This window comes from Melospiza georgiana, chromosome 8 (assembly GCF_028018845.1).
Source record: "Melospiza georgiana isolate bMelGeo1 chromosome 8, bMelGeo1.pri, whole genome shotgun sequence".
NCBI classification, from domain to species: Eukaryota; Metazoa; Chordata; class Aves; order Passeriformes; family Passerellidae; genus Melospiza; species Melospiza georgiana.
This window is the reverse complement of record NC_080437.1, coordinates 3986592-4013398: the sequence shown is the minus strand read 5'-3', so window position 1 is coordinate 4013398 and position 26807 is coordinate 3986592. Positions and strand designations below refer to the sequence as shown.

At 52.1% G+C, this 26807-nt stretch overlaps 2 protein-coding genes across 4 annotated transcripts in view; both read left to right on the top strand.

Moving 5' to 3' along the window:
- Positions 1-6100, top strand: part of MICU1 (mitochondrial calcium uptake 1) — a 92980-nt gene extending 86880 nt beyond the window's left edge. Inside the window, exons 12-13 of the mRNA XM_058028643.1 lie at positions 3040-3129; positions 5404-6100. Coding sequence (XP_057884626.1) covers positions 3040-3129; positions 5404-5567 — 254 coding nt within the window. The 3' untranslated portion in view covers positions 5568-6100. The remainder of the gene's footprint in view (positions 1-3039; positions 3130-5403) is intronic.
- A 1787-nt stretch (positions 6101-7887) lies between these two features.
- On the top strand, positions 7888-25220 carry DNAJB12 (DnaJ heat shock protein family (Hsp40) member B12). 3 transcript variants are annotated; one of them, XM_058029556.1, is made up of 9 exons: positions 7888-8029; positions 11647-11821; positions 12634-12779; positions 16219-16404; positions 17739-17818; positions 18399-18508; positions 21157-21329; positions 22206-22338; positions 23458-25220. In XM_058029556.1, the coding sequence occupies exons 1-8, from the start codon at positions 7897-7899 to the stop codon at positions 22325-22327; spliced, it is 1125 nt and encodes a 374-aa protein (XP_057885539.1). In that variant the 5' UTR covers positions 7888-7896; the 3' UTR covers positions 22328-22338; positions 23458-25220. The 3 variants fall into 3 exon arrangements, with proteins under 3 accessions (XP_057885539.1, XP_057885538.1, XP_057885537.1); XM_058029555.1 differs by having other exon boundaries at positions 23362-25220; XM_058029554.1 differs by having other exon boundaries at positions 22206-25220.
- Positions 25221-26807: the final 1587 nt, after the last annotated feature.

The following is a 26807-nucleotide window of genomic DNA, read 5'->3' as shown; positions in this document are numbered from 1 at the left end:
TTTTTATTCTCCCTGATCTCTGTGACTTTCTGTCATGCTGCCTTTGATGTCAAAACAGCTTCTGCTCTGCTGCAGGGCTGCAGCTTGAGAAGAGCAAGGAGAATGTGCTGTGCACACAGGATTGCACCAGGCTTATCCATCTCTTTCTGGATGGGTGTTCCAGCACATACTCATGCAAATGATTTGTAAAAAGTTAACTAGATTTTGGGAGCTATGCTGCCAGTGATAGCATCCAACATTTCCAGCTGGGAGCCCTGAAATGAAGCGTGTGCATCCACGTGAGGCTGATTTCTGGGAGCCCAAACCACATGTGTGTCCTGCCTTTCCATCCTGGGGTGGCCCAGGGCAGGAGCCCTGCTCCCATCACCCCCAGGGCCATTTGGAAAACAAAGCAGCAGCCCAGCTGTCCATTCTCTTGGCCACATGTGTGATTAATCCCAAGCTGGAGGGAAAAGTGAAGTTTGCCATCTGCTGAGGCCCTGGCCTGGAGCAGCACGCAGTGAGGCATTGCTCACAGTGCACTTCTGGGAATCAGAGTGGAAAAAAAGGATAACTGTGTCAGACTCTAAACTTGCATAAAATCACTCCGATGGCTCATTAAAGGAACCAGTGGGAGATACCAATGCATGAAATTTTAGAAGCTTTTCAAGATAGAAATGTGGAACTCATTTTTGATGATGTGAAATCCAGGAGAATTTCTGTCCCAGAACTCCAAACCTGGACAGCCTTTAAGAGATGTTCCCCAGACAGCACCTATTCCATTTCATGGTAAAGAAATTATTCCAGCAGGTTTGCTTCAATTTTATTTGCCTTCCTGAGCTGCCTTGAGGTCTGGAGCATGTGTGAGGATGTGAAAGCAGAGATGCTTTCCCTCCTCCTTTTGGTTCCTTAAAAACCAGCACAGCACAGTCCTGCAGTCCCTGTGGAGTCATTCTGGCATCAAGCAGGAACGATGGGATGGAGCTGACACTTGTGCACTTGGATCAATAAGAGAGGAAGCAAGAACTGCTGGCCATGAGTGCAAATTCCAGCTGGGAAAACTGTGGCTGTGAAAGACAAACAGGAGGGGAGGGATCAAGAGAAAAACAAACAGGAGGGGAGGGATCAGGAGACTCCCTGCAGAGATGGAAGGAGTGGGGAAAATCTCAGCAGAAAAGCATAACTTATAATTAAAGGAATTAGGACAAGGGGCAATGGTTTTAAACTGAAAGGCAGATTTTGATTTGGTGTTAGGGAGAAATTGTTCCCTGTGAGGGTGGGCAGGCCCTGGCACAGGGTGCCCAGAGCAGCTGTGGCTGCCCCTGCATCCCTGGCAGTGCCCAAGGCCAGGCTGGATGGGATTGGAGCAGCCTGGGACCGTGGAAGGTGTTCCTGCCATGGCAGGGGTGGCACTGGATGTACCCTAAGGCCCCTTCCAACCCAAACCATTCTGGAATTCTGTGATGAAGAAATCATTTTAACTTTTTTTTTACATGTAAGGCTACAGCCATAGGGTACCTAGGACTCCAGGAGAGGAGGATGGCATCAATGTGAAGGATCTCAAGAGAAATTTTACATTTACCAACACAAATTAAGTGAAATTTGGTGTTGTTGTCTGAGGAAGTACAAAGTAATAACTGCTGACTGGAGCTACATCACTCATGGAGAAAGGGAATTTCACTCAGAAAGAATAATTATGTGGGAAAAGCAGGGTCCTATTTGAGATTATATCTATTTTACATTTACAATGCATCGTTTCAATTTTCTCCTGCATTATTTAGTAATAGGAGAGGTTTTATGGGGAAAAGGAGCTGATGGTGGTTGTGAATTCCTCTCGGAAAACCCCAGATTTCACTCAGGGGAGCAGAAACAGGGTGGAAGGTACCAATAATGTAAACATCAATGAAAAAATCTCATTAGAAATATTTTATGCAGTTTGTAATTAATCCAGTTACAGTACATATTGGATTATTATTTCTTCCTTTCTGACACACTTAACTCTCCAAAATTCCTGAAGGACTAGGGGGGCAGAAGCCCATAAGGATTCTGTGGAGGAAAGCACAGGCTGTTTGTGGTTTCAGTCTGGTTTTGTGATGCACCACTTCCCTTTTTCCCTTGCTCCACAGCTAAACATTGATCCCAGGGGCTGTGGATGGCATTTCCTTGGGTCAGGCTTTGTAGAGAAGCAATTTAACTTTAAATACACTCACACCAGCCTTGTGAAGAGGCTTTTCTTTTCCCATTTGTGCAGCAAACTCACCTGCCTAACCCTGCCAGATTGATAGCTCCATGAATTGGATGGAATTTTCTAACGGTGGGGAATAAAACTCCTGCTTGCTTCTCTGCTGCCAGTCTGGGGAGAAAAGGGAAATACTTCCTTTCAACTCTTTATTTTATTGCAAGGTTAATCTGGTCTGCTCCCTGCAGGAGGGTGGGTGGGTTTGTTCTGCAGTTATTGGGTTGCAACAGGAAAAGGAGTTTTTGGAATTCCCAGTTTTTGGAATTCCCTGCTTGATAGAATTGAATGCTGGATAATGTGGTGGTGTTCGCAGGGGTCTCAGGATGAGGGAAGAGATGAGAATCTTGACTCCATGTTTCAGAAGGCTGATTTATTATTTTTGCTATATATTATATTAAAATAAAATGATATATTAAAACTATACTAAAGAAAGAAGAAAGGATTTCATCAGAAGATTAGCAATGATAACAAAGTCTTGTGACTGACTAGAGTCTCAACACAGCTGGACTTGTGATTGGTCATCAAGTAGAAACAGTTTCACATGCTGGGTAAACAATTCTCCAGATCACATTCTAAGACACCTAAACATGGAGAAGCTGAAGCTTCTCAGCTTCTTTGGAGAAGAGATCCTAGCAAAAAGATTTTTCATAAAATATGTCTGTGACAGGATAGCATTCCTTGGAGTGCTGTCAGGAGGAGCTGCCTCGTTGGTCGAGCTCATTGCAGCCTCTCTGAGGACCCCAGGGCTGGTTTCCCCCAGGAGCAGGAGTGTGCTGCTGTGGCTGGCCCCTGTGTGACCCCGTGCCCTCCGTGTGTTGCAGTGACCATGCAGCAGGTGGCCAGGACCGTGGCCAAGGTGGAGCTGTCAGACCACGTGTGCGACGTGGTGTTCGCGCTCTTCGACTGCGACGGTGAGTGAGCGCAGCTCGGCCAGGCTGGGGGAGCCCAGGGCAGGAACCCTGGGGGAAATGCTTCTTCCTGCCATGCTCTGTGTCCAGCTGATGCCCTGTTGGATTATGCCTTTTCTGACCCAGAGATGGGGCAGCTGAGAGATGATTTAAAAACTTATGCTCCATTTTCAGTCTCATGAGAAGGGTGAGACAATACAGATGTTGTAATTCACACCATCACATTCAGAAGCTGACTATTTCCTAATTACATTATAAATGTTTCTTGGCCTATCAGCTTTAGCCACACCATGCTGTAAATGCCTTTATTGTATTTGTGAGGTGTCTCATGGCAGGAAGGAATGATGAATCTGACTCCATGTTCTCAGAAGGATCATGTATTATTTTATGATACTATATTATATTAAAGAATGCTATATTAAACTTTAGTATAGTTTAGTATAGCATTCTTTAATATAATACAGTATCATAAAATACTAAAAAATACAGAAAGGATACTTACAGAAGGCTAAAAAGATAAAGAAAACTCGTGACTCTCTCCAGAGTCCAACACAGCTTGGCCCTGATCGGCCAATGAGTCAAAATAATTCACATGAAACCAATGAAACAATCACCTATGGGTAAACAATGTCCAAACACATTCCAAAGCAGCAAAGCACAGGAGAAGCAATGAGATAATTATTGTTTTCCTTTTTCTCTGAGGCTTCTCAGCTTCCCAGGAGCAAAATCCTGGGCAAAGGGATTTTTCCAGAAAATATGAATGTGACATGCCTTAAATCATCTCAAATTACCCCTCATGGGCCCACTACAGTGCATCTTTCATAGCTCTATTTGTCCAAAATATCCAGTCTTTTTTACAAGGCCATCCTTTGAAACTTGTTTCTATCTCCATTTCTTCTCTCAAAGTTTGCACACAGATGCACACACTGTATAAACCTTCTGTCAGGCTTTGACAATTCTCTACAAATCCATTTCCCACATTGCCCCTGCCCTTTTGGGAAGGGTATCCAGGGGTACCCACCCTGTGAGATGGGGATGTTGGAGCACAGATGGGAAGGTTTGGTGTGCACACTTTGCTCCTTTTCCCCCACCCAGAGAACTCCAGTTGGTCAAACAGAATGAGCTGTTGTGCTTCAGTGTTGGAAACGAGCCAGGCTGGCGCTTTATCTCCAAAGTCCTGGACAAATGTCAGCTTAATTTTTAATTAATTAATAGCAGCACTCTGCCCTGCTGGAAACTAGCTTTGCAGAGGCTGTGAGTGCCCTGGGGTGGTGGCTGTCACACTGAAGCACTCCTGGCTCAATTTAATGGGAGTTACTGGAGCTTTTGCCAGGTGACAGCAGTTCTGACTTGGAAAGAAGGAAATTCTGCATTTGCCCAAAACTGCCAGGCCAAAATCAGAGTCTTGGCTGGTACCCTGCTTCTCCAGCAGTCACCAGCATCTGGCAGCTCTGAGTGGCAGTACTGTTACATAAGTATGAACATTTAAAAATGTATTTAATTCATTTATTCCTTGTTGTCCCTCTTGGTTTCAGCCCCACCTGCTCCTTTGCAACGCCCTAAGGTCACATCTCCTGTTTTATTTTCCTCTGTGCTTCAGCATCACTGTTGTGATACAATCTTCATGCCAGATGATCAGGCTGGAGATCAGAGTGAGCTGAAGTGTAACCAAATATTCCCTGTTTGCCTTCTCTCAGAGGAGAATCTCCTAAATATTTTGATAGCAAATCTTTAGGGGGAAAGACTCTGGTTGCCAGAGGAGTCCCCTGAGGAAGAACCAAGTGGAAAAGCAGGCACAGACATCTTTTTATTATTATTATTTTGTTGTTCTCACTCCATCAGTGTTTACAGACATTAAAAACCTGCAGCACTGGAGGGAATTTTGCTCAACCCTTGATAGTTTGCTGGAATTCTGCTGCCCAGTGGCTGCATTCTGCATAACCTCATTCATCAGATCAACAAATCTTCCCTTCTACTCCATTAGGAAAATTTGTGCACCTACAATTTCCTAAACCACTTAAAGCAGTGTTTCCTGGGAGGACAGGGACATTTGGTTTGCATTTGCTTTTCTGCCTCCTGCAGAAGGAGCATCATCCATGGGGTTGGGATTTAAACTCTGTGGCTCAGGAGCCCTTGCTCAGCAGGATATTTGGGAGGTGGGAGCCGAATGTGGTCTGTGTTTTTGCAGGAAAGGACACTCATGGCTGCTGCCCTTTAAAGTTGTCATTCCAAGGAGGTTGCTGGTGGGTCTCTGACTGTTTTTCCTCCTTTTTGCAGGGAATGGGGAGCTGAGCAACAAGGAGTTTGTTGCCATCATGAAGCAGCGGCTGATGCGCGGCCTGGAGAAGCCCAAGGACATGGGCTTCACTCGGCTCATGAGGGCCATGTGGAAGTGTGCCCAGGAGACAGCCTGGGACTTCACAGCTCCCAAGCAGCAGTAGCAGGGCTGGGAAGGAGCACCCCCATTCCCTGGATCATCCCCTGGGCACAGCAGGCTGGCACCAGGCTCTGGATAACCCAGGCTGGCTGTGCCAGGAGGGTTTTGTTAGAAATCCACACCTGCTGAATGTGCTTGCTGCTGGCTCCTCCATCTTCCTCTCTCTCAGGAACAAGGAAAGGACTTGCACTGGCAGCACCTCCGTGGCACGATGTGCCCTGCTCCAGAGCTGGGCCCCAAATCACCTTTATTTAATGCTATGAAAAATGGCATGGGGGGTTCTTTTGGTTCTCAGGCTGCTCCTGAGAAAAGCCAGGAAATTTCTGCATTCCCTGGATCCCAGGCCAGGATTGCAGCCAGCCTAAAGCTGCACCTGCTGCAGAAGGGCAGCTCAAAGCAGTGCAGCTCTCCTGCCTTGCACAAGCAGGAGCTCCCAGACTGATTCCCTGCATGGGGAGTTGTACTGGGAAGGGCTGGCAGGTGTGGATTGCTGGGGGCTGACCTCTGTAAAATTGCTTGTAAAGATGTTCCTCCCTGCAGCCTGGCTCTGTGTCTGCATTGCTCCACATCCTCCCCCAGGGCTGGGGCTGAGGCACTGAACGGGGGTGCTTTGGGAGTGGGAAAAACCCCTGTGAATTTCCAGAGCTGGAAGGACAAAGGGGATCAGTCACTCCTGGAATCCTTTCTGTCCCCAGCACAGGAAGGAGCTGCTGGAGAGAGTCCAGGGGAAGCCACTGAGGTGATGGAGTATCTGTGCCATGAGGAAAGGCTGGGAGAGCTGGGATTGTTCACCTGGAGAGAAACTCCAGGGTGACCTCACTGTGGCCTTGCAGTGCCTGGAGGAGGTGACAAAAACATGGAGAGGGAATGTTGACAAGGGCCTCAAGTGCCAGGACACGGGGAATGGCTTCCCACAGCCAGAGGGCGGGGCTGGATGGGATATTGGGCATTAGGAATTGTTCCCTGGCAGGGTGGGCAGGCCCTGGGCACAGGTGCCCAGAGCAGCTGGGGCTGCCCCTGGATCCCTGGCAGTGCCCAAGGCCAGGCTGGAGCAGCCTGGGACAGTGGAAGGTGTCCCTGCCCATGGCAGGGGTGGCACTGGATGGGCTTTAAGGTCCCTTCCCACCCAAACCATTGTAGGATTCCGTGGTTCACACAGGGATATTGATCCTGATCACCCCATCCTCTCCCCCTCATTTCCCAGGCTGTTTTGGGGTGGTTTGGGTGTGGGTCCCTGTGCTGTCACTCACCTCACACCCACAGACCTTCCTGCCTCTCTCCTGCCTGCTCCCCACGGCCAGCCTCCAGGATCTGTCACTGTCTCTGAATCAATCCTCTTCTGGGATGAAGGTTGTTCCTGCCATCCCTGCCCTGACTGAATGTGAAACAATGTAACACAGCCCGAATCTCGGGTTTTGCCTTGCTGAAATGGCTCCCGAGGTATTAAAGAGTCTTTTTCCCAGCTCCACGACAGAAGAAGTTGAGATTCCTCAGTTCTGCTTTTCAAGCTTGTTTATTTTCTATTATCTGTAACATTCTCTCTCTGACCTGCTGAACTCTGTCCAGCAGGTTAGGTTGTGGCACAGTCACTGCCCTTGGGGTGGTGTTGACTTTTTATACTAAAAACTACGTGTACTTTATTTACAATAATTTTCCAATACCTATCACCTATGTTAGAAAGTCTGTCTCTAAACCAATCCAGAAGTGTCACCATCACAGCAGAAGATCGAGGACAAGAAGGAGGACAGAACATGCACAGATTCCTCCATCTTGCCTCTTGAACCCCCATTCTAAAACCCCAAAATTCTTTTTCACCCTGTGACAAATTCACTATCATTTTACTCAAACTCTTGTGGCTTGTAACTCCTCACACAAAGTTGGCAATTGTTTCCATGGGCTAAAATCAGAGGCACGGGTGTCTTTGACTCCGTGCCAAGATCTCTGAGCCCCTGCCAGGGTCTGGAATCACCCAGGGCAGCCAGAGGGATGTCCCGGGTCCCGACACCCGAGCAGCCGCACCCTCCTCAGGGTGCCCTCAGCCCGTGCCGGGCGCGGTCCCTGCAGCCAGGCCGTGTTCCAAGGGCAGAACTCCATGAGGAGGAGGCTCTAATGAGGAGTTGTTAATAATCCAGCCTGAGCAGGATCCCGGGGTGCCGTCTGGCGTCCCCTCCCCTGTTGGGGGCCGGCTGGGTCCCCCCAGCTCTCGGCCCCGGTGAATCCCCCCAGAGCTCCGGAGCCTCGGCCGGGCCCGCCCGCCTGAGGGCAGGCCTCCGTGACGTCATCCGTCCGCGCCCGGCCCCGCCCCTCCGCCCCCCCGCCCGGCCGCCGCCGCCATGGAGTCGAACCGGGACGAGGCGGAGCGGTGCATTGGCATTGCGCTGGCCGCCATCAAAGCCAACCAGCCCGACAAGGCCCGCCGCTTCCTGGAGAAGGCGCAGCGCTTGTACCCCTCGCAGCGGGTCCGCGGTGAGCGCCGGGCCGGGGGCGCGGCGGGGGGCCCGGGGGAGCGCGGCCTGCGCGGCCGCCGCCGGGCCTGACCTCTCACCCTCACGGCGCCTGCGCGGTGCGCGCGGGGCACGCCGGGAAAGCGAGTTCATCGGGGGCCCGGGGCGTGCCCGGGGGTCTGGGGCTGCGGTACCGGCCGGGACCGGGCACCGATGGGCCAGGATCGGGACCGGGTACCGACGGCCCGCGGCCACTGTCTTTAGCGGGGGCCCTCAGTGAGGAAGGCGCTGGGAAGGGGGGCCGACTCCGCGCCGCTGTGGCAGCCCTGAGGCGCGGGCACTGCACCCGCTGCTGCCGGGGCAGCGCTGAGGGGAGGCAAGGGGCTTGGCAAGGCGAGGGGAAAGTTCTCGGGGGTTGTGAAAAGCCCTTCTCCTCCTCCGACTCCTCCTTTCCTATACCTTTACTTCTTTTCCTATTACACTTTTCCTGCTCGTCTCCTCCTTATACTCCTCCTTTTCCTCTCCTATTCCTCCTCTCCTTCTATTCCTTTCCCCCTGTTTCTGTCTCTCTCCTCCTTCTGTTCTTTTCCTCCTCCTCCTGTTCCTCTCCTCTTCCTGTTTTTCTCCTCCTCCTCCTCCTCTTATTCCTGTTCTTCTCCTCCTCCCATTCCTCCCCTCCCTCTCCCGTTCCTCTCCTCCCTGTTCCTGCATTGCCCCTCGTGTTCCTCCTCTCCTCCTGTTCCACCTCATCTCTTCCTCTTGTCCGTCCTCTCCTCCTCATCCTTCTCCATTCCTCCTCCTCTCCTCTTGCTGTTCCTCCCGTTTCCATCGTATTCCTGCTCTCCCTGCCCTGTTCCTGCTCTGTTTGCAGACAGACAGACAGACAGACATGCCGTGGCTCTCACACGTGTAACAAAACAAGACTCCTCCCCAAGACTTGGTGCCAGATTTTTGTTTGTTTCCATCATTTCCTGAAAGCTTTAATTCATATGGGAAGTGGTTTGTGAAAGCAGCCAAACTCTGCTCTTTCCCTGCGTGTTCTTACATGGCAGAATATTGTGTAAAAAGCTGTGGATTTAAATTTTTTTTCTTTGACCTCATCTGAATTTGGATTCTTTGGCTGAGCTTTGCAGCTTGTTTGCTCCAAGGCTTCCTGTGATCCTGGTTCTGGTTGCAGCAGGGCTCTCCCCTCTGCCTCAAACACAGTGTGTGCTGTGCTGTGGTTTCCCTCCCCTCCCTTTCCTCTGGAATTTATACTTTGGTAAAATTACTGGGTAGGAAAAGTGACTTTTGGAGGAAGGCAGAGCCAGCAGGGCGGGTTAATGTTAAACACAACATTTGTACTGATTTATGGCCAAACCCAACCAGGTTTCTCATCCAAGGACCCTTTGCTCCATGTCCTGCTGGCTCTGGGTTGGGAAATGCTGCCAGAGATGCCCTGGTGGTCCCTGAGCCTCTGAGCAGCTCCTGGGAAATCTCTAAATCTCCTCCCCAGGAATTCCCCAGGGTTTGGCAACACTCTGCAAACTCTGACCCTGCCTGGGCTTTTTGGGATCAGGGAAGGGTTTTGCAAGGGGATTGCAGCAGAAATCTCCTGTGTCAGGGCACGTTGGCTGAGACACACTCACACTCTGGTCACCTTTCGGGGAGAGATGGGGAAATTTATGGGAAGTTGGGCAAACATTGGCTAATAAGGGAGGAAAAGTGCCCCATGGCACGTGCTTGGGAGGAGCTGGGTTGGCAGAGCTGCAGTTTAATTCTGCACTCCCTGAGTTTGTGCTGTGCTGGGGTGCACAGAGGGTGCAGAAAGCAGGCACAGGAGGGACCTGGAGCTGCTGCAGAGCCCAGGGGAGGCACCAGCATGGGCAGAGGGATGGAGCAGCTCTGCTGGGAGGAAAGGCTGGCACAGCTGGGGCTGGGAGAAGGGTCTATGGGGAGACCTCACAGCTCCTTCCAGGGCTGCAAGAAAATTTGAGAGGGATTTCATCAGGAGTGGAGTGGCAGGACACGGGGAATGGGTTCCCAGTGCCAGAGGGCAGGGCTGGATGGATATTGGGAATGAGGAATTGTTCCCTGGCAGGGTGGGCAGGCCCTGGCACAGCTGTGGCTGCCCCTGGATCCCTGGCAGTGCCCAAGGCCAGGCTGGATGGGATTGGAGCAGCCTGGGGTGTTGGAAGGTGTCCCTGCCATGGCAGGGGGTGGGAATGGATGGGCTTTCAGGTCTCTTCCCACCCAAAGTGTTCTGGGATCAGAATCTCCTGGCAAGCTGTAGGGAATGAAGCCCAAAGCAGCAGGAAGGGGGTAGGTGGGGAACAGCCTTGTGAGGGGAAATTTAAAATCACCTGGAGATTGCTCCAGGTTGGGAAGGAGCAGAACCAAAGATTATCATTCAGTGAGCACTGAAGCACTGGAAATATGACTGAGGGAAAAATTTACTTGTCTAAAATAATTTTAAATTTGTGTAGGTCCCAAGCCCAAAAGCTCATCCATTTACTGCTCCCTAGCCCCACTGTCCTTTTCATCCCCTCATCCTCTATTGGCTTTTGGATTCCTGAGTGGATTTTCCTGTCCCCTGTGAGCACTGGGACCAGATAGGATATCTTGGCTCATCTCTTGGCCTGCCAGTGTTGTTTGCACTTGCCTGAAGAAGGTGATGCCCCACAGTGCAAGGTCTGTGCTGTGCAATCCATGGGAGGAGGTGGAACATCCCTCCCAGTTCTGGGGTCTGGATAAGGGACTGCAAGCTCAGGACACTGGGGCTGTGTAAATATCCCTGGCTGGGTTTCACTGTAGCATGTGTGCCTGTTCTTTCGAGTGGGGGTGAAGAAATCAGTCTGATGTTGGTTCAGAAAGCAGATTTAAAGGATGGTGCTGTGCAGCTGCACGAGGGAAGGATGCTTGGAGCTCCCTCCATTGTGTCCCCTGGGTGATTGGGCCAGGCCTGCATGTTGGAGAGGATGGAAGTGCCTGAGCCTTGCAAGGAGGAGGAGGAAGGGGAAGGTGAATTTGTCCCCCCAGTAACTGAGGCAGGATGGGTTTCACAGCTGCTCCCAGCCCCCAGGCAGTGACAGGAGAACAAAGCACCTGAGTGAGGAGCTGGCAGCCAGCAGTGCTGCAGCTCTGTCCCCAGAAGGGGAGTGTCCCCATGGGATTGGCAGCCCAGAGAGTTGTTTTCTAATCTCTCTAAAGATATGGCATTGTCACATCACTTCCCCAGCACTGTAGGCTCTGAAAAGCAGGAGACAAAGAAGAATAATAGACTTTATAATGTGCTAGAGGACACATTTGGACATGGTTTGCTGTCAAGGACAGATGGAAGGGAACAAAGGACAGGGAGACACTGCTTTGCTGATCTGCTGTGGCTCCTGGACTGTCTGTCTGGGTGGTGTTGGGGTTTTTGTGGAGGTTGTGTGTGTTGGGAGCAGCAGAACATCTTCAGGAGTGGCCCTCACACCTGGGTGAGAAGCAGCAGGAGCTGAGAGATTACCTGGCAGGAAAGGTGAGGCTTTTCCTGGGGGAGGATGGATGGGGGGCCTTGGGGAGGTGGCAAAGATGGAGAGGAATCTCTCCATGGGGCAGCTGGAAGGGCAGGCTGAGCTTGGTGCTTTGTTCTCTATGTTTTTGTTTCTCTCCTTTCAGTTCTGCTTGAGTCACTCAACAAGAACGAGCAGTCAGCCAATGGGCAGTCCCAGCCCCGGGAATCCACCAACCCTCAGTTCAGGAAAATGAGTGGAGATTTCCCATCAGCCAACGGAGAGGCTGGGGGGGAGCCCCCCAAGGGCTACACTCAGGAGCAGCTGGATGCAGTGAAGAGGTTTGTGCACAGCTCTCTGGGGCATGTGTTTGACTCTATCACATGGTACCCGTCTGCTTTTCACAGTACTTTAAAGATTTCAGCTTTGAACCGTTTGGAACAGTGTTAAGAGCATGCCCAGGAGGATTTATAGCTGGTGGGCAGCTGGCTTGGGTCTGCTCATTTTCCAAACCCTGTTTCAGGCTTCCCTTGTCCCATTTGCCCATCCTGGCAGCTGAAGGACTGAGCTGCAGGTGCAGTCACTTGGTAAACTTTGTTTAAGGTTATGGGCACGGCCTGAATTGTGCAAGAACCACTTCAAGGGACTTGCAGGAATGTTTGTTACATCATCCACTTCTCCAAAAACCCAGCCTGCTGGATTCTGTCTCCTCATGTGAGCAGCAGAAGCCTTGGCTGGGCTGAGTGTGCCCAGGCAGGATGGGCTGCCCACCCTGGGCTGCTCCCTCCTTCCTTCTCTGCAGTTCAGCTGATGCAAGTCTTACATCTGGGCATAAGCTGAGGTGGAGAGGGAAAGGCCAATATCCTTCAGGTGCTGCAGTCCTTCCCAAGCAGCCTCCAGCACAGGGACATGATGAATGTGAAGTTTGTTTGCCAGTCACGTTCCTGTGTGGGTCTGAGGGAGGCCCTTCCTCCTGCACTGGCCCAACTCGTTCTGTGCTGGGTCACCCTCTGAGAGCAGGGCCTGAGTAATGCACAGATCCCTGAGCAGCACCCTGAAACTGCTGCCTGAGGAGGCTCAGAGCTGACAGGTATCCAAGACAAAGAGGTTTTTACTCCTGGAACTCAGTGCTTGCTCCCCTCTCCCCTGGCAGGGTAAAGCAGTGCAAAGATTACTATGAAATTCTGGGAGTCAGCAGAGAAGCTTCTGATGAGGATCTGAAAAAAGCCTACAGGAAACTGGCCCTGAAGTTCCACCCGGACAAGAACCACGCACCAGGGGCCACAGAGGCATTCAAAGGTAAAGCCAGCTCCACATTTGTGCTTTGCCCCCAACTCTCACTGAGGGAACCCTTAGAAACAGCCCCACAAGTCAGGCAGTGACATAAAGCTGCTCTTTGTGAAGCTGCCTCCCTTCAGAGCTGCTCATGTCATGACCAAAGTATGAGCTTAAAATAATAAATACAGGCTGGCAAGGTAGGACTCACCTCTGTTGGCTGGGTAAGGAGGAGCCTTCCTTCTCTTTCCCCAGCAGCCCTTCCCTTCCCTTCCCTTCCCTTCCCTTCCCTTCCCTTCCCTTCCCTTCCCTTCCCTTCCCTTCCCTTCCCTTCCCTTCCCTTCCCTTCCCTTCCCTTCCCTTCCCTTCCCTTCCCTTCCCTTCCCTTCCCTTCCCTTCCCTTCCCTTCCCTTCCCTTCCCTTCCCTTCCCTTCCCTTCCCTTCCCTTCCCTTCCCTTCCCTTCCCTTCCCTTCCCTTCCCTTCCCTTCCCTTCCCTTCCCTTCCCTTCCCTTCCCTTCCCTTCCCTTCCCTTCCCTTCCCTTCCCTTCCCTTCCCTTCCCTTCCCTTCCCTTCCCTGTGTGTTGCTCCAAGCTCCTCTCTCACTGCTCAGGAGGGAATTCTATCAGGATTAACCCAGTTACACCAGAGGCAGACTCAGGGCTCACAGACCCCTCAGGAGAAACATTCCAGGAAACCCCCAACCATTCTTGGATGGAACTGGTGAATAGAAATCCCAAGTGGAAGTTTCTAGGGTGGAGCTGCAGCAGCCATACAAGTGAGCCCAGCCAGAACTCAGAAAAGGAGCTCTGGTTGTGCTGCAAGGAGCCCAGTTCTCAGAGCCTCTCTGTAAATGCAGCAGGGATGTTTCCTGGGTAATGAGACCCCATAAGATTGGAGAAATTTTCCAAGAGAGATGCTATTGCTTGGAACATATAATCCCATTTTCCCCTACAAGCTGCTGAAGTTTGATTATTGTCATTGAGCTAAACACAGAACACCTTGGTGCCAGTCATACAGCACTGGTTTGGAAGCCATTAAAATAATCTGACTCTGGCCACTTTTTACAAAGAAATTCTTTGCTCAAGACAGTGCTGAGGCTCTGGTACAGGCTCCCCAGAGGAGCTGTGGCTGCCCCTGGATTCCCTGGAAGTTTTCTAGGCCAGGTTGGACAGGGCTTGGAGCAATCTGGGATATTGGAAGGTGTCCTGCCCGTGGCAGGGGGTGGAATGAGAGGGTCTTTAAGGCACCTTCCACCCCAAAGCAGCCAGATTTTGGGAGTGAAATGCATGAGCTGTGTGCTGGAGCAGGGAGCAGGGCTGGCCTGATGTCAGTGCACTGGTACAGTATTCAGGTGAGCTCCTCAGAGACGCAAATTCAGCAGTAAAAGTCTTGGGTAAGGTTTGTTCAAGCCTTTTAAGACTTAAATCCTTCCCTGATAAGAGTTAGCAAATAGTGACCGAGCCCCAGCTACCTGGGAGAGCCCCTGCTGGTGTAAGGGCATCTGCACACAGCTCTCAGCTGTGCCTGGGCAGAGCTGCTGCTGCACAGCTCATCCCTGGATCCCTCAGTGGCCAAAGGCAGGTTTCCTCACCTGTAATCTTCAATAATGATGTTTGCCCAAGGCTTTGGCAGGAGCTACGTGCCAGAAGTGGAGCGTTAAGCAAAGTGCCCTTTATCCCCCACTGCAGGGTTATCTCCTCCAGGCCTTGCCTCCATGGCTTCCTGTCCTTCAGCCCCTGGGCTGAGCTGAAGTCCAGCTGCTTGCTTCCAGAGGGTGAAGGGGGAAACGTGCCCTGCTGTGAGGATATGAGTTAATTTTTCCTTATGTTGATGGATCAGCTGAAGTCTTGGCATTTGCCTTCCCAGTGACGCTGATAAGGTGCTGAGCCCGTGCCTCAGTGTGCAGTTCCAGCTGGCTGCAGGCTGCCTCGTGGCAGATCTGCATCACTGCCTGCCTGCTCCTGGAAAAAGCCTTCAGCCTGGCTACTTGGAGCTAAAATCCTGCCTTGGAATGAGGCATTTCATGGGCTTTGTCAGCACTGAGTCAGATAGTGAAGAAACCCTGAACTGCTCCGTTGTCATTGCTTCCCTTGTTCTTTCCAGCTGTGTGGTTGATGCACTCTGAGTCACTCCTTGTCCAGCAGCTTCCCTGCCTGGCTCTAGAAATGTTTGCTCTGGGTGCATTAATTATAACCAAGAAGGAGAAGGGGTGTATTGACATTACATGCTCTGCCCTCCAAATCTCCACTCCAAGGAGAAACCGTACACCTCCATCTGACCGTGGGGAAATGCTGAATCTTGGAGCTGATCTCCTCCAAATGGGCACATTATCCCCCTTTTTCTCCCTTTCCATCCCTTCTGCCCCTGCCTTTTACACACCAGGCACCTGCTGCAGTGGGCATTTTGGGTCCTTGTGACACAGGCAGGCCTGGGATGGCTTGGTACAGAGGGAAGCTGGAATGTGCAGAGAGGTGAGTACAGAAACAGGAGGGTGGCAGGCAGACATTCTGGGAAAGGGGCTCAATCTCCTGAGGCTGGAAGGAGAGGGACCAGGGACCTGGCAGGGGTTTAGTTCCAGTACATTTCCAGCTTCAGGCACTGGTTAAGAGTCCTTGTAATTATGCACCTTGCATGTGGCATCTGCAAGTGCTGAAACTCTTAGCTGATGGATGCAACTTCTGGCTAATGTTTCCTTAGCAGTTTCTATGGAAAGTTTTAAAGTCCCTTTCAGGGATTTAGCCCATATTTAAATTCTTTGCTGTGACAGTGTTCACAGGGGTCTTAGGATGAGGGAAGAGACAGAGATCTGACTTTATATTTCAGAAGGCTTGATTTATTATTTTATTATATATATTACATTAAAACTATACTAAAAGAATGGAAGAATAGGTTTCATCTCAGAAGGCCAGCTAAGCTAAGAAAATGAAAGAATGATAACAAAGGCAGCTGCCTCAGACTCTCTGGGCCAGCTGGGCTGTGATTGGCCATTAATTATAAACATCTAAGATGGGCCAATCAAAGATCTACTTGTTGCATTCTACAGCAGCAGATAACTATTGTTTACATTTTGTTCTTGAGGCTCCTTAGCTTCTCAGGAGGAAAAAATCTTAAGGGAAGGATTTTCATGAAAAGATGTCTGCGGCACTTTGCAGTTCTAGTTGTAGGCTCTGACAATAAATTCCCTTAGTGCCGCTTTTGAATAAAATTGGTCAACTAAAATTTGATTTCCCTACACTGCTGAAGGGTTTCTCTGGGGACACGCACCAAACCCTTATCATTTGAATGAACGAGGGAGTTTTTCCCTGAGTGTGGCTTCCTCCTGCCTGGATTTGCCCGGGTGCCCGTTGCAAGGACGTGGGGGCGGCCGAGCGCGTGTGGCTTTGCACGATGAGGAGGGCAGATGTGCAGGGCTGCAGGGGAGGGGGCAGCAGGCTGAGCTGATCGTTCCCCTGTGTGCCGCAGCCATCGGGAACGCGTACGCCGTGCTGAGCAGCCCCGAGAAGAGGAAGCAGTACGACCAGTTCGGGGACGAGAAGCTCGGCGCCGCCCGCCACGGCCACGGCCACGCCGACTTCCACCGCGGCTTCGAGGCTGACATCTCCCCCGAGGACCTCTTCAACATGTTCTTTGGGGGTGGCTTCCCTTCCAGTAAGCGCCTTCAGTCCTGCCTTCCTTCTCCTCCTTTTGGGGCAGCTGGGGCTCTTGAGGCTGCGCTGGGTTCCCTGAGGGGGAGCTCTCCCTCCCAAAGTTTTTTAAATGGTTCATCCTTGGAGAGCTCAGCAGCCATCAGAGCTGGACTCCTTCCCAGCCTCAGGTGTTTGTTTGCATGCTGGCAGCATCAGCTGCTGTTAGGTTGGGTTGAATGCTAGAACAAAAAGGGACTTGTTTTAAGGGTTGTTGTGGAAATAATCCTGTTTTGAGGAAGGCTTTTCTGCCTGGTGGTTTTGGAATTTAAATCTTCTTATCAGAGCAAACTGTGGTAACACCTGGCCTCGTTCTTGATCTCTGCTTCACCACGTAGCTAGAACAGGTTCTCCAAGATCGGTGGCCACTTCCTTCTCTCCCCTGTGCCCCATAAAAAAAAGAAAAATAATATTTCTACTGCATAACTTAGACCTTGTGAATTGAAAAATAAGTCTGCATCCTGTCTGTCCACAGGGCTGACCATGGCTTGGGGAGCAGGAAAGAATCTGTTCCTTTACTTGCTCAACAGACACAGATTCCATGTCAGGAGAAGGGTATTTTGGAAGATTCCTTTGTATTTGTTCCACTCAGGTCTGACTGGAGGTGGACACAGGGCTTCTTGACCTCTGTGGACCAACTTGAAAAAAAAAATTGGTTTCAGTTAAGAAAATTCACTCTGGTAGCTCTTTCCTGCCTGGAATCTGAGCACTAACACCCCAACACCAGTGGCTCAAAAGCATCTGGAAGCTTTTTGCAGCATTTGTGCTGTGCCTGGCAGAGAGGCCAAGAAGCTGCTCCTGCAAAAACAGCATGTTGCTATTTCAGTGCAGTCTCTTTTTCCCTTTCCTCGCTGTCCCGAGAGAATTGAGGGCTGCTCTCTCAGCCTGGAAACCTTTGCAGCTGTGGCTTTGACATTTAAAACAGGACATGGAAGAGCTCTGTTGGCAGGGTGGGGAAAAGCCCAGAATGATTTCTGTTTGTGACTGGTTTTAATCTATTCCATCAGAAGGGAGAAGGCCTGTCCGGGGTGTTCTCTCTCTGTGGCTGACCCTGCTCTGGGCAGGAGGTTGAACTTCCTGAGGTCACTTCCAAGCTGAGTTTTCATACAATCCTGCAGAATCTTACAGAAGGAGCTCTGTGCCCACCCTGCACTCAAACCCCCTCAGGAATGTCCTGTTTCAGCCTGGAAGCAGGTGAAACATGGATCATGTTCATCTTTCATGGTCCCTCCCTGGCCAGCCAGCAGCACCCCCACTCCACGCTGTGACTTTGGGGTAAGAGTTTTCTTCTCCCTGCAGGCAATGTGCACGTGTACAGCAATGGCAGGATGAGGTACACCTACCACCAGAGGCAGGACAGGAGGGAGCACCAGGGGGATGTAAGTGGAAAACACCTGGGGTCTGGGGGGCTGGGGGTTTGCCCAGCACAGCACTGGGAGCTGGTTCCTGGGCCTGGCTTGTGAACAGTCCTGCTTGTTGCCACCCTCCCAAACAGAAAGCTGGAGCCAGGGTTATTATGGCTGTTGTCTGAGCAGAGCCAATTTTATTGTAAAAAAACAAACAAGAACTTCCTGGATATTTTTATCTCAAGCTTGAAGGTGGAACTGAAGGGGGTGAGGGAGGTGAGGGAGAGGGGGAATTACCTTCATCTGTCCAGCCCTGAAGAGGGGAGAAGCCATCCATAAAACCAGTCCTGCTCTAGAAAAATGAGCCGTGGGCATGAGGCTTTTGGAATTCCCCCTGGCAGTGCCCTCTGCCCACTGTCACATCAGAGAAGGGCCAGGGGGTTTGTACTGTCCTGAGTCAAACTGTCCTGTGGTTTGGGTTGCTCCCTGTGCAAAGCAGGAGAGAGGAGGTTGTGTTGGAGCACTGGGAGGGAGGGAAGGAGGGAGGGAGGTGCCATGGGATCCTTGTCCAGCTGGGTGGGTGGCACTGCACTGTGTGTTTCTGTTCCCTCAGGGTGGCCTGGGGCTGTTTGTCCAGCTGATGCCCATCCTTATCCTCATCATTGTGTCAGCTCTCAGCCAGATGATGGTCTCCAGCCCACCCTACAGTTTGAGCCACAGGCTGTTAGTACCCATTCCTCTAAACCTTACCCACATGGGGAGGGGGTGGGCTCTGGGGGGGTGTGGTGGGGCAGGGATCTTGCCTTCTCTTCTTCCTTTGGGTTTTTTTGCTTTATCCCCTGACGCCATGGCTCCTGCTGCCAGAGAAGTCTTTGTGGTTCTCACACAGGTGTGAGATATGAGGTGCAGGGAGAGTTGGAGGGTGCTCACTGCCCTGATGGAGAGAGTTCCTTGCCAGGGACCCTCTGCAGTCCATACCCACAGCTGTGTCTGTCATGGAAAGGGATAAACTGGTCTGGGGAGGGTGCAGCCCAGCACTGAGATCCCAAATGGAGCAAATTGAGGTGCAGAGTGTGTAAAACAAAAGCCGTGTTCTCCATGAAAGCCTTAGCACTGTACAGTAGAGGAAGAGGATAAGGAATAAAAGTCACTCCCAGAGAAATCCCCTGTTTCTGAACTCTCATCTTGCCATGAAATAGCTTTGGCCAGACACTGGGGATGTGAAAGTGAAACTGCTCTGTTCTAGGTCCTGTGGAAATGCCCCCATCTGCTCCCTCTGGTGACCAATGAAACGTGTCCTCATTCTTAGTCACTGTGCAGTGCTAACAGAGAGTGGGGAAACAGGCTTGATTTCTGCTGCTTGCATCATTCCTGGCAAAGGCTCAGTGTCTGTTCAGTGTGAGCTCTTCTGTGCATTTAGAGAGGGCAGACCTGGTTCCAGCCTGGTGTCCCTGCCTATTTTCACAGGTAGCAATGTTTGCCGTTGATCACAGAATCCCAGAGGGCTTTGGATTGGAAGGAACCTTAAAGTTACCTTGTTCCACCCCCTGCCATGGCCATGGACACCTCCCACAAGCCCAGGCTGCTCCAAGCCCCATCTGACCTGGCCTTGAGCAATTCCAGGGGAGGGGCATGATGTTAAATACTGCAAAACCCAGCTTGGCTTTCAGATTCAGAGCAAAGACTGTGACATTGGTGCTTGGGACCAAAAGATGGGATGGTTTTGGCACAGTTCAGGGTTGTTCTGAGAGGGTGAAGGCTGTTAAGCTGTGATTTCCACAGCTGGCATTAGCATTGTAAAGCTAAGCACTGTCCACGTTCACCAGTTTGGTTTATACTGGTCAAGAGTCTGTGGGGTGAGAAGACACAGAAGGGAGGGAGCATTTAAATGGGCAGGGATTTGCTTCCAGCCTTGCCAGCTGCCAGAGGAAGCCATCCCTGAGCCCCAGATGTTTCTCTGCTGCCCCATTCCCTGTCCCCTGTCTCTGCACACTCAGGTAGCAGCAAGCAGCCCGATTTCCAAGGCTGGATTTGGACAGGGGTGGGAAGTGAGCTCCTGCAGCCCTACTGGAGGCTTCCCGAGCAGGGAGGGTGTTTGAGCTGCTTTGAGGTGCTGCAGGGCCGGCAGGAGGAGCTGCTGCATCACTCACTGGGAAGGGAAAGCTGTGCCTCAGCTCAGCAGCAGGGGAGCAGAAGCTTTGAACCCACAGATTTAAATGCCACTCCTCCCTAGTGGAGGTGTCACTGAGGAGGGCAGAGTCCTGAAAAACCACTGTCACCTTTGTAAATCCCTTCCCAAAAGGATCTTCCTGCTGGAAGAGCTGCCTGGCTGTGGGCCTGATTGCTGCTGCTCAGTAACACCCCATGGAATTGGCCTGAGTTAATTGCATGTCTGACTGCAGGTGACAGGTTTCTGTGCCCTGATTTTCCTGCTACACACCCCAGTGTGCTGCTGCAGCCCTGCCATTCCCAGTCCTCCTGTGAGGGCACACTCTGTAGTCCATCTTTATCCAGGAGAGGAATATGAGCTTTGGGAGAGCTCAGGGCTCTCTCTTGACAGAGAAAATAGTGAACTTGGCTTTTTCCAGGCTGCACCTCTGCCTTGAGAAATCCCAGCAGAGCTCTGTGCTCCTGTTCAGTCCCTTCAGTTACCCAGCACTGGGCCTTGGGGAAACGTGCAGGAGCCCTGGGATCCCACCTGTATCCTCTGATACAGACTGAAGGCTGGGCTGGATGAGTTCATGTTTAGAGCTGGCTCAAGAACCAGGCTGCTCCCAGTGCAGCAGCAGCAGCTGGTATTTATCACAGGAACTTTGGGCATGTCTCCAGGTGGAGCCGTCCTGGCAAATCCAGCATTTGGGCCCAGCTCCTGTGTTACAGCTCACACACACGCCCCAGGGAGGGTCTCTGGGTTTGCTGGCCTGTCAGGGGAAGCAGAGCAGGGCTTTGTCTGAAATGCAAATCCACTGGGCCCGGGGAGGAGGAGATTTCCTTCTGGAAAGTGCTTTCTGTGCTGGTTGATGCAGGCTGGGGCACAGAGCAGGTCCCATCTTGCGAATGAAGGAAATCACAGATTTAATAAATTAATGAAAATTCCAGGGAACATTTTATTTTAATTAATGGGCAATGTGTCTTGGAGTTATGTCTGTATTCAGAGCTCTGCCCACCTAGCTGGAGCCCTGGCAGCTTCTCTCTCCCTGTGCTGGTGGTTGGTTTCCAGCAGAAATGCTGCTCCCTCCCACCCTCCAAGCCAGTGGCTGGATAGGGGTGAGGGATGTTTCCTGCTGTTTGGAATCACATCACCCAAGCTGGGGGCTTTGCTGTGCCCTTGAAACATGTCCCACACTGTTGTGCTCTTGTCCCTGCACCAGGTCTGTGGGTCACACACACAGAAGGGTCACAGAGCACTTGAAAGTCCCCTACTACGTGTCCGAGAGCTTTGCTGAGGAGTACACGGGCACGAACCTGAAGAACGTGGAGCGGAGCGTGGAGGACGACTACATAGCAAACCTTAGGAACAACTGCTGGAGGGAGAAGCAGCAGAGTGAGTAGTGAGGGGTCAGCAGCTGCTCCATGGGCTGCCTTTGGAATGTCTTTGACTAGGACTAAGTCGTGCTGAAGTTATACTTTAACACGGTGCCAGCACATTTCCTGTGTCGTTGGCTTTGTTTTTTCCAGTCTGTGACTTCATGACAGGCCCGGTATGTGGGGGTTTTTTGTTTTGTTTTGCTTTTTAATGCTGCTGCAGAACTGGTCAGACAGGAGCTGTGCCCCAGAGGTTCCCCTGCTGTGTCAGCAGGATACCTCTGATTTCCAGTGGAGGGGGAAGGTAGAACCTCTGGGATCCCTGCTAGCCCCGTGTCATGTTTCAGCTGTTCAAGGATGGTGCTGGAAAGTCTGCTGCCCGTGGTGTCATGGTCCCACATCCCACCCCTGCTCCCAGGGGGCTGCCCAGGCAGCTGATCCAGCCAGACATCCTAGCAGCAGAGGGTGGTGAGGGCAGCGAGTCCAGGGCAGCCTGTGTGCTCTGGCTGCTGTGGTGGCCACGGCTCTGGGAGCAGTGGCTGGGGTAGGATTTCAGCTCTGGAATGCCAGAGGGGCTGTGATCATCCCTGGGCGGTGCCAAACTCACAGAGCCCTGCTGGGGTAGCCTTTGTGTGGGCTGCCCCTGCATGTCCTGGGACTGGAGCTGGGTTCTCCTGGCTTTTCCCAGGACGGATGAGCTGTCAGCAGCTCTTACGCCCATCCTGTCCCAAAGGGCGCGGGGCATTTCCTCTTCCTCATCCTCATCCTCATCCTTTGCTGCACCTTGGACAGCTGGAGGTGCCTCCTGTTCCCAGCAGAGCCTGTGGGGGAGCAGGGCCTGGCAGGGGAGTCCCTTCCAGAGGGCATTCCTGACGCTGAGCTTTTCCCTTTGCAGAGGAAGGCTTGTTGTACCGGGCACGCTACTTCGGGGACTCGGACCTGTACCAGCGGGCACAGAAGATGGGCACCCCCAGCTGTAGCAGACTGTCAGACGTCCAGGCCTCCCTGCACGGATAGTGCCAGCCCAAGTACGAGCTGGGAGCAGGGAACCCCAGTGCTTTGATCACTGAGAGCCCTGAGTGAGACACAGCCCTCCAGGAGTGTCCTCGGGGTGCACGCCGCAGCCTCCCCTCCGACGGCGCTCCGCGTTAATCAGGAATCGATCGGCTTTAGTTTGCATGTCGGCACCCTCGGCTCTCTCCAGGCTCCCTCTTTTCTCTGGCCTCTAGGAGCAGGGCTCAATCCCTTGGTGAGGTTGGGAGTTTCTTAGGTGCTGTGGCATCCAGCCCCCACATTTTAATGAGCCCTTGGTTTTGGTTGCTTTGTTGTCTGTTTTGCTGGGAAAGCTGTTGGCCCTGGCACGTGACAGGGAATGGAGTCCCACCCAACAGATGTTCCTTGTCCCCCCTCCTGTTGCCTTCCCATTCAAGGAGAACAAAGCAAATGTTCCCAGCAGGTTGTAGAAGTAACTTACTGGGTTAAACTGGCAATCAAAGTAAGAGCAGCTGGGGGGAGGTCTGGAAGATTTGGGGGTTGGAGAGCTTGGATTAAGGAGAGCCTGGATAACACATGTGAGATCAGATGTGCTGGGAGAACTGCACCAAAGTAACGAAAAAAAATTGCCACGGGGTTTGGAGTCCTTTTTCTGCATAAATTTTTGGGCTGATTTCACCTACCAGGTACTGCTGGGCTGCCTGTGAAGTGTGCAGATCCCCAAAATTGTCCGGGCACAGGATTTCTATAGAAAAACTCCTGGGTGAAGCTTGTTCCAGGTGTTGTATGGACACCGTTCCAGCTCACAGGGACTCCTTGAGGATGCTGGCTGCTGAGCTGCTTGATTTGCACATTTGGGGGTTGTTTTCCTCAGCATCTGAAAGTTTGGCCTTTAAAGCAAATCCTTTGGGTCACATTGGGCTTTTCCTTGGGTGTATCCTGGTTTTGGATCCGTTCCCACCTTGATCCTCCCGCTCTCTCCTTTGGATGACTGCGCCTCTTCTGGTGTTAATTACCTGCTTTTCTTTAATTCCCTCCCTGCACCCGTGGTCTGGAAGGAGCCTGGAAAAGCTGCTGCCTGTGCTGTGGGGTGGGAAGCGAGGGGGAGTCCCAGGCTGGCCTCAGACTGACACCGCTGCTGCTTTTGTTCCCAGAGCGTCCAAACGCCCGAAGACTTTGGGGAAGTGCACTGAGCCGAGGTGACAGACTTTGCTCTTTAAAAAGAATCAAACCTTATCTTAAACATGGAATTGGAGAATTAGCAACGCACAACTGCCCCTCTTTCTTCTCTCTGCCTCTCTCTGGCGATGGCAGGCAGCGCTTGGGACAGGAAATCCAGCTCTCTGTCTTCCTCCTCCCCTCCCAACGCTGCTGGCCTGCTCCCAGGATCCCACAAGGATCCCACACCCCCTGGAACAGACACACAGAGTGTAAAATAACCCAAACTAACTGCAGAAACCTGAAGCAGGAGACCCTTCGCTGCTGCCAATGGAGAGAGAAGTGGGATTTGTTGATAAAAGAAGACACTAAAGAAAAGAAAATATAATCTATTTAGCATTAATTTATAGCTGTATATATGTTGTACTTTTAAACTATGCAGGGGTTGGATGATTAAATTATTTTGGTTTCTGCCCATTTTGGGGAGCAGGGCAGCAGGAAGCCTCTTCCAGTGTCTCTGTCCACAGCACTTTCCTGCCTGGAAAACAGGAATCCCTTTGCAGCTGCTGTCCTTTGCTCCTGGGAGGACATTCTGTGGATGGGGACATGCATACACCTGCTCTTGGGGTTCTGATCCCAGCAAACCCCAAAGGTGCAGGGCTCCCAGAGAAGGGGGAGCCCGTGCAGAGCCGTGGATCTGCAGCGTCGGCGGAGCCGGGGTCAGCTGAGCCGCTCACCAGGGAAGGATTGTCCTGGATGGATTTTGCTCGTCAGTCTTTGGTTGATTTGTGCATGTAACTCCTTTTTCTGCCGAGTCTGCTGGAATTGTGCCTGGTAATCAGCGTGCTCCGTGCAGAGAGGGCTTTCCAACAGCCCTTTGTTGGGAGGTTTTGTGCTCGTCCCTCCAGGCGGGTGCAGCCAGCCCTGCCCTCACACCCCACCTCGTGTTTCCTGCAGGACACCTGGAAAAGGCCACAGATCCATAAGGAACAAAGCATTCTGCTGGGGGAGATCAGGGGGTGTCTGATCTGCCCTGTGCCTGCCCCACCACGGGCAGGAGCAGCGTGAGCTGCCACAGGTGAGGAGCCATCTCTTGGAAGCAAAGCCAGCACGAGCAGAGCCACCTCCCATGGAATAAACTGGATTATTTAAATTTTTGGGGTTTTTTTTTTTTTTTGCTGCTCTGCAGCTCATTTGTGTCTAAAGACATTTCCAGTGCAAACCATCCCCTGGCACAGTCAGGGGAGTGAGCTGGGAGCACAGCAGCTCCCGGGTGGGCTGGCAGAGGAGGTTTTATCCCGTTGTCCTTAGGAATCCATGCGCTCTGTCTTGGCTGTTTATTTATTTTGTGAAATCTCAGCCTCCCGTTGGCTGCAGGCCCTGTTATCCCACAGCCACCATGGCTTGGACCTGATTTTAAGAGGTTTTATTATTTTCTTTTTTTTAATGGTTCCTCCACCTTCAGAAGAAATTGGGTGGAAGTTCAGGATTGGAAATGGCACTCGATAGAGGCACAGGGATGATGGGGACGGGGTGAAACCACAATCCTGCTCACAGAAGGAGCTGGATGTGTTGCCCAGTGCCATTCCCTGCCTGGAGCCTGCCTGCCAAAACCTTCAGGTTCTTTTTCCTGGTAGATGCCCACGGATCACAAGGAGGGAGAAGGCATCGCTCCCAGTGGATGCTCACAGAGGCTGTATCTCTTGATTTAGTTAATTATACAATTGTACATCTATAAATAAATGTTTATAATGTGAAAGGCTCCAGCTGGGTTGGTGTCCTGTGGATTCCCTGCTCCAGCCAGCTCTGATTTTGCAGCTCCTCGGTGGTGGATGGAATTTGGGGTCTTTGCCATCCCATGGTCCTGTGGGGGCTGCAGAGGGAAGGACAGGGAGGGGATGGAGAGGACGTGGTGCCCCTGGCATGGTGGCACCAAACACCCAGCAGGGCACCTTCGCTTCAGACCCGTTCTGCTGGGGTGTTCCCAGAAGGGCCTTCCTCCCAATAGCCCCTCATCCTCTGGCTGAGCCTTATTCTCACCCTAGGATGCCACCTGGCAGCTTTATCCTGGCACTGGAAGGAGCCCTGTGGGCACCATCCCCATCAGGTGGGCAGGAACACTCTGGGCTGCCTTTGTTCCAGCAGAGCCGCTGCCTTGGGTGCCCTTCCTGCTGGCAGTGGCTGGAAACTGCTGGCCCCAGAGCCTTGGGATGGATTTGGGATGGGTCTCTTTTCCTCCCCAGTGGAGGAAGTGGTGGAAGTACTTTTGGTACACCAAAGTGCTGGAAGCTCTGGGTGGGAATTTCCCCCTTTTCCTCCTTCTCTCAGAGGCCAAGAGTGGGAATTTCTCCCCTTTCCCTTTTTTCCCTGCTCTCAGAGGCCAAGGAGCACATACATCCCTGCCATTCCCCCTCTGTGGTGAGTCAGCCCTGCTGGCACAGGGCACACAGCCCAGGTTTTGGGGAGGTTTTGCTGCATTTTGGGTCATTCCCAGCCCGGAGCAATGGGAGACACTCTTGAATTTCAGGGTGTGCTGGTCCCTGCCCACTCACCAAAGCTGTGGGTGCTTTGAGCTGCCCATTAGCTCGTTAGCCCAAGCTTTTAATTGGGGCGGCTGCCAAAGGCAGGGAGGCATCAAAGGCAGGCAGGTGCTCCAGGAACGTCCTCCTCTGGCAGGCAGGGAGCCAAGGAGACCCCTCTTCCCCCATCACTGTTTTTGGTAGCAAAACCACCAGGGTGTAGCACTATCCTGGGATTTAAACCCTCACTTGCATTATTGCTGCTGATGCCCCCAAAAATCTCCCTTTCCTCTGCTGGCACCTGGGATCCCCGGGCTGATGCTGGTGCCACAAATAGCCCAACTCTTCCCAGGTCCCAAAATATCCCTCTGTGTAACCCCTGCCGTGGGAGACATTTGATCCAGCCTCGCTGGAAGCTTCTGCACCTCCCAGGGAGCTGCCAAACCCCAGGGACCTTGAGGCTCCCCCAAATTTCTCAGGGAAAGGCCATTTTGCTATAAATAAAAGCAAAGTTTCACCTTCATAGCTGGGGCTGTGACTGGGTGGTGCCACACAGAATGTTTTGGTGGGCACCCGCAGGACAGAGGCTGTGTTGGCTTTTGGGAGTTTTGGTGGGGTTTTCTCTTTGTTTTCTTGGTGTGATCATTTAAAAAATTGGATGCAGAGCCCTTTGCCTTCCCTGAGAGTGGCTGGTGGGGGTGACAAGCAGGGGTGACGCTGCTGTGGCGGCACAGGGGCAGGGCCGCCCCTTCAGGAGCTGGGTGTTCAGAACTCGCCGTGTTTCTGGAGCTGTAAATTCACTGCCAGAGCCAGGGGCAGGGCTGGTG

Bases quoted from the DNA above. Each gene is read 5' to 3' on its own strand.
- DNAJB12 (XM_058029556.1), top strand. From the start codon at position 7,897: ATGGAGTCGAACCGGGACGAGGCGGAGCGGTGCATTGGCATTGCGCTG. The intron at 12,780-16,218 runs GTAAAGCCAGCT...TGTGTGCCGCAG, and splicing joins GGCCACAGAGGCATTCAAAG to CCATCGGGAACGCGTACGCC. The intron at 17,819-18,398 runs GTAAGTGGAAAA...CTGTTCCCTCAG, and splicing joins GGAGGGAGCACCAGGGGGAT to GGTGGCCTGGGGCTGTTTGT.